The 6,672-nt window shown below is 27.6% G+C and overlaps 3 protein-coding genes across 3 annotated transcripts; 1 reads left to right on the forward strand and 2 right to left on the reverse strand.

Annotated features, from left to right (window-relative positions):
• Positions 1 to 560: 560 nt before the first annotated feature.
• Positions 561 to 2,901, forward strand: LOC105448560 (NADH dehydrogenase [ubiquinone] iron-sulfur protein 6, mitochondrial). The gene is made up of 3 exons (XM_011687210.1): positions 561 to 844; positions 1,531 to 1,707; positions 2,746 to 2,901. Exons 1-3 carry the CDS (start codon positions 647 to 649, stop codon positions 2,809 to 2,811), a joined length of 441 nt encoding a protein of 146 aa, XP_011685512.1. The 5' UTR covers positions 561 to 646; the 3' UTR covers positions 2,812 to 2,901.
• Positions 2,902 to 3,585: 684 nt separating this feature from the next.
• Positions 3,586 to 4,444, reverse strand: LOC105448562 (protein SYS1 homolog). Its single transcript, XM_011687211.1, has one exon. The coding sequence runs from the start codon at positions 4,338 to 4,340 to the stop codon at positions 3,858 to 3,860; it is 483 nt and encodes a 160-aa protein (XP_011685513.1). The 5' UTR covers positions 4,341 to 4,444; the 3' UTR covers positions 3,586 to 3,857.
• Positions 4,445 to 5,058: 614 nt separating this feature from the next.
• On the reverse strand, positions 5,059 to 6,666 carry LOC105448563 (copper chaperone for superoxide dismutase-like). Its single transcript, XM_011687212.1, has 6 exons — positions 6,622 to 6,666; positions 6,024 to 6,213; positions 5,889 to 5,955; positions 5,642 to 5,823; positions 5,445 to 5,557; positions 5,059 to 5,131 (listed from the first exon to the last, which is right to left on the reverse strand). Exons 2-6 carry the CDS (start codon positions 6,191 to 6,193, stop codon positions 5,121 to 5,123), a joined length of 543 nt encoding a protein of 180 aa, XP_011685514.1. The 5' UTR covers positions 6,194 to 6,213; positions 6,622 to 6,666; the 3' UTR covers positions 5,059 to 5,120.
• Between the last annotated feature and the right edge of the window lie 6 nt (positions 6,667 to 6,672).

The raw sequence follows: 6,672 nt of genomic DNA on the forward strand, positions 1-6,672 counted from the left end.
TGCGAGAAAAAGATAAAAGATGGATGTACTCTTCGCTCTACCATTTTCTTTCTCTTTCTGTCAGATCACGTTTCCACTCAAAGAGGCCGCTATGCCTCTTCTACTCTATATATAATCTCTTTGTTCAATAATCGACTTTAGTTCTGGTTAACAGCGCAAGCGTATCGAATGGCCTAAAATAATCAGAACTAAAGTCACTAGATTATTGAAAGTTATTAATAAATAAATGGCACAATTTATCGATAAAATAAGAACAATACTTGCATATACGGATCTAGTAAACGACTAGTAAACGACTAGCAAACGTTTTAACACCGAAATATTCATGAAATCGTGAGATAAAGATTCCAAATGACGGTTACAGTTGTCTAAATTTTAATTTCAATCTTTTGCCTAAAATAATTAACAATACAATAAAACATACAAAAATTAGCAAACAACTATCAATCGAATGGCGTATTCAAAATTATTGAAATCGTTAGTCCAACAGCTGACTTTACACCAGTCTATTGTCTTTATTTTCTCATTATGTTGACAGCCTTGCATCCGAAACTTCAAACTTTCACCACATGAGGTCTCTAAAATCAATCAGGAGATTCAGGAGTTTACAGTACACGACCTTGCTGGCTGCTCTTAAAAGATTTTGATGAGGTTACGATTTTTGTTAACAAAAAACGTACAATCACTGATAATTGATACAAATATGGCAACGAAAAAGATCAATGGATTATATACGTCTTTTAATAAATTGTATAAAGGAAATGCATCTATAATAGATGCAGTAACGCAACGCACATATGCAACCATGGACGAAGGTGATACTCAAGTTACTCATACTGGTCAGGTGGGATATATTTTTTATTTATCAGAATATTTTTTATATAAAATATTGGAAATCTATTCCACTTATTCAACTAAAATTCATAGAGATCATTAATATATATTTATTTATATTTATGAAGATTTATACTCGTCATGTTTATTATAATTATTAAATACATAAGTCTTCCCAGTAAACAAACTGTTAATGGTATGACAATAAGTTAGCAGTAAATTTGCAACAGATCTGGTATCATCTATTTTCATTAAATAAACTCGTGTTTTGTCGATAAAACTTCCCAATATATAATCCGACAGCAGATAATTGGTAGAAACCAAACAGCATCTATCATTTTGTAAACATTTAAATGGCAGTTCTGATCAATTTCTGTAGTCAATCTACTATTATATTACCAGATTTCATTATATTCTATTTTTCTACTGGCATATTATCGATAAAATTTGTAATAAACATTTTTAAAATCTATTCTTGAGATTTGACTATCTAGGTTTGTATTATAAATTTCATTATATTTTTACTACAAGACTATTTAGATTTACTTTGATACTAAATATAATAAATTAAATAAGTTTTATCACCAGAAACTCATTTTTAAAGAGTATAGGAAATTATATTATTATTTAAAGCTCCTTTGATAGATACTATCTTTTTGATTGTTTCTTTAATTACATTTTATCATGCTTTATCAGATATTTGAAAAAGACGACTATCGATTAGTAAGATTTTTAAATAAGCCAAAAGAAGTTAACAAAAATTGGGCAATTAAATTGATAGACGAAGTACCACCATCTCCTAAGAAAGACAGAATTGTAGCTTGTAATGGTGGTGGAGGTCCCCTTGGACATCCTAAAGTTTACATAAATCTGGTAAGATGTGTATTATTTGTATATGTGTCACAGTAAAAATATAAAATTAGTAATAGTATACTTATTAAAATGAATATATATATGTATGATATAGAAAGTATAAGATAAAAATAAGTCACCAATCAATAAAATACCAAACTAGTAAACATATTCCAATCCAAATACTTATTTTCAAAACTGAGCTTAGCAGGCAAAAATGTTTTAGATTGGTATTCTTTAAAACTTTGAAATTATATTATTTTTGTATACTTTTGCTAAAAAATATTATAAGTGCATATATTTGTTAATAGAAATATTGTCTTGTGTTTTAACACTTTAAACTGATAAACACTTAACACTGGTAAAAAATAAATGCAGGGTGTCCAGAAAACCGTCTGCAATACTTTGAGAAGTGATTCGGGACCTAAAAAGAAGGAAAAAAGCTATATAAACATAGGTCCAGAAATGACTTGTTTTTTAGTTATAGCCACTTTTATGTTAAAATAATCGTAAATAAATCATAATAATAATCATCATAAATTATGATTAACATGATTATGACAATGAAAAATAAATAACATTTTTTTTAGTTATAGTTACTTTTATGTTAAATTTCAATTTATTTTTTATAATTATAAATCATATTAATTTATTATGATTATTATTACAATTTATTACAATTATTATTTATTATAATTTATTTACGATTATTTTAACATAAAAGTGACTATAACTTAGAAACAACTCATTTCCAGACCTATATTTATGTCTTCTTTATAATTTATAGCTTCTTTTCCTTCTTTTTAGATCCCGAATCATTTTCAAAGTATTGCGATTTTCTAGACACCCTGTATCTAAATTTATGAATAAATGTTTGTATAATTACTCTTTCATTGTATTATGTAGAATATTTTTATTAAATTATTTGTTATTTACTAATATTTACTTAAATAGTAAAAAAGCATATCAGATTATAATAAAATTATGTTTCTAAAAAAGTATAAACTTATTTATCATAAGTTCAATTTTTTTAGAATTTATTTTATTCTTGTTTTACAGGATAAACCAGGCAATCATACTTGTGGATACTGTGGTCTGCGTTTTTATAAAGAGAATCATCACTAGATAATCATTGTATATGAGTAGTTATATTAATTTATAAATATATTTTAGAATGTAAAGATTGTTGCAATAAATATGTAAAATAAAACTGTATGACACATAACGCAATTCAATTATATTTAAACAAATATTTAAAAATAAAATATATTTAAGTTAAACATTAATTTATTCATATTTAACTTGTCTGAAAAATATTGTTCAACAATTTAATATAAATTGAATCTACATATACTGAATGAACAAAGAGCATACAGTTAATAATTTTTACTATTTTCACATAGTAAAAATTATCTACATAAAATAATAAGTTGTTTTGTTTGTAGATTTAATATTTAACTTGAATATTTAATATATGTCCAATAGTTTTGTGGGTCTTAAGATTCAATATTTTTCTAAAATTTCAAATAATATGTAGTACATAGTGTATCATATCGTAATTTTGAAAGAATTAGTTGCGAATAGCACTAATAATAAGATATTTATATTTAGTGTAAAACAAATTTATTTTTTACAGAAATAAAATATGAAAAAGAAGATAAAAAATAAAAAAGGAGCTATGAAAATTGATCTCTTTGCAAAAATGCTTCATGCATTTCCATTTGGGATTAATTTTGCTTGGAAAAAACTATTAGAATAAAATATAATGTATAGAAATAACTGAAGCAAAAAATGAAAGTAGAATCGATATCTTATTGTTAATTTTGTAATTTTTAATTGTCTTATTAACTATACTAATTTCAAATATTAAGGCTCAAATGAATCAGATACTCTGACAAGTATCAATTTATACATAAATTTATTACGTGGAAGCCCATTAAAACCAATAAATGGACCTTTTTTTACAAATACTAATAATAGGCTTTAAATCTGTACTATTATACTTTTTACAAGATTGCACTTATCTATGAGAGATGTCTTTTAAACACATTAAAAATTTAAATAATAGTTTCAACAAATTTTATTTTTATCATTAACAAAAATTTTAATACTGACGATAAGATTATTGAAAAGACTTTTTTGAAGTATCATCTTTCGACTCACAAATTTTCTCATAAAGCTGTCTTTTGACTGTTCATACTTAAAGGTATAGCTTGCAGTTCTGTTCTCATACAGAGAAATTCTCCGCAGACACACATTATACTTAACGATACAAGATTCAAACACCACCAACTGAACGATGTTGGATAAGTTCCATTGTACGCCCAACAACAAATTAAATGAATCCAATGGGCAGTACATGCAAAATCCATGCATAATTTTGTTCTTTGCACTAACCACCATAATGCAAATGCGCCTACAAAAGCGTTCAGAACAAACATAATAATAGCTAATTGTCCTCCAAAGTCACGAACGTGTATTTCCTTATATTGAAACACATAATCTAATGATTTTGTCCAGCCCAACATTGATGCAACAATCCAAATCCAGAATCCGAGGCAAAGATACATAATAGTCTGCACAGCAATTATCTGGGAAATTATGAGAATGGGATCCCATGTTGTCTTACGGAATTGTCCAGAAAGATTATTCATTTTCTTGTATTAGGAATGGTACTTATTCAAGAAATAAAAACTTTCTAAGTAGATACACGCAAACTTTCATCATTCTTTCTAGACTTCTGAATCCAGTATCTGTAAATAACAAAGCAATTAAATATATTTTTGAGACAGAATATGGCCCGGAACACATGAAATGCATAACAAAATATAAGCGTATGCATTTCATGTGCTCTCGGCCTAAAGAAAATATAAAATTTAAATATTGCAACATATAACGGAAATATCTATAACGCGCGCGTATGTGTAGACAAAAGGTATAATTAAAAAAATATTGATAAGCAGATATTTTGAGGCTAGAAAATTATATATATATATATATATATACATACAGTATACACATATATACACTCAACAGTAAAATTAAAGGATCACCCATTCTGATCACTAAAAATAGGCAAATTTCAAGAGTGTAACTTCGTCAAAAATGATCGTAACGGAATAATCCAAAAAGCATTTTCCAGCTTAAAGTCTCTACTTGCGAAATCCATAATTCATTAAATGACTTATTGATTCTTTAACAAAGCTGCACGGATGCAAATGGAAATGCATCAAATCTAAAATTTTTTTATTAAATTTGCAAAGTTCCATGGAGTAAAATAAAAATCGCATACAAATGCGACTTACAGCATTCGAAAGTGTGAATCTTTATCTTTAATTTGTACATTCGATCAGCATTGTGCGATTTTTTTTACCGTTATTTTACCGTTTTTTGTGCGAGTTATTTTTAAATTAATCACACTGTCCTTGTGTTAGTTACAAATTTGCTGAAAAGAAAAAGCGTCATATAAATTACTTTATATAATTAAATTATTTTTCCAGAAATTATGTTACGAAATATTTAAATTTCAATATTATTACTAGAAAATTATAATCCTTATACACAAAGAATTTAAATAAAAATATAGAAAAAATTATTTTCTTCTTTCCTATCTTTCTTTCCTCCCATCAAATATAAAAAAATTTCTAAGACTAATAATTAACAGCATACAACATATTTGTTGCATAAAGATTATAGCTAAATTTCAATTATTCAAATTAACGTGCATATTCTCTCATTTGATTCTGTATGACTTTTACCATAATTAAGTGCTCGATCTCTCTCGTCCCATATCGTCAAGCCGTCACATGCGCAAATTTTCTTCATATTTTGAAATAATCCGGATGATCTGGCTATAATACCGCAAGCCAATCTATAGTAGAAAAAAATTTAATGTAAAACAATAGTTGACATGAATCATCAAGCTTTGACACAATAGGAATCATTTCACGTATACCTTGCGCCGCTATTTCCATTTATTTTAGATTCCGGACTGTCACTTCTACCAAGGTCGTCTGGATCCTTGGTAATAATAAGAGATCTGCCAATGATGTCAGGTACCTTAAGAAACTTGTCTGTCATTCGAAAAGTAGCTCTGCCAGTAGCATCTGCCAGGATATTTCCAAGATCACCAACATGCTGTAATTGCAGACAATATTGTTAAAATATCATAAGATCTAAGAAATCTGACCTTTTATATTTACCCTCTTGGACAGATCATCTTTGGGGCTACCATGGGGTGAATTATTTGGGTTAAAGTGTTCGCCTACGCTGCAATAAAAATTCAATTTGCTCAAAGCATCAAAATATATTTACTTTTAAGATACAAGTTTACTTACCTTTCACAACCATTAGATATATCACCACATTCATGTACATGCATACCATGCTCGCCTGGAGTTAAACCGTCAATTGTACCATCTATGATACATCCCTCTGGAATTTCTGCAAATCTTATTACTCCTCTGATCAAATTACCTACGCTGTATCCTGAATTCCCACCCAGCATCGATACAGCACTTGATCCATCTGCAAAAAAGTGCTTAATTTAAAAATCATACGTACAAGTATTATATATATTTTAAAATTCTAAAATCATAAATATATATATTCAATTATAGAATAAAAGCATTCTTAAACCAAGTTTTTAAATAGTGTCATTTTTTTATTACTCCTTTTTTATTTCTCTGACATGTAAAAACATGTGTGGATTCAGGTACAGGATTCTCAAACGCTTAACGACAATTGTCGGTATCGCATTGTGCAGCCTTTCTTTCTTATGTGGTTTATATGTAATCAAAATTACGCAACAATATCAACAATCGTTAAGTGTTTGAGAATCCCGGTATGTACAGGAATGATAAATGAAACATGACTGTTATAACATATATAAAAAATAATACTACATATAAATAACATAGAAAACTTTGTTTAAACCTCCATATCCTTTCAATACTGCCTGCCTTCCGGTTCTTTCAATTCTTTCCT

Source organism: Wasmannia auropunctata, unplaced genomic scaffold (genome assembly GCF_000956235.1).
Source record: "Wasmannia auropunctata unplaced genomic scaffold, wasmannia.A_1.0 LD336083.1, whole genome shotgun sequence".
Taxonomy (NCBI): domain Eukaryota; kingdom Metazoa; phylum Arthropoda; class Insecta; order Hymenoptera; family Formicidae; genus Wasmannia; species Wasmannia auropunctata.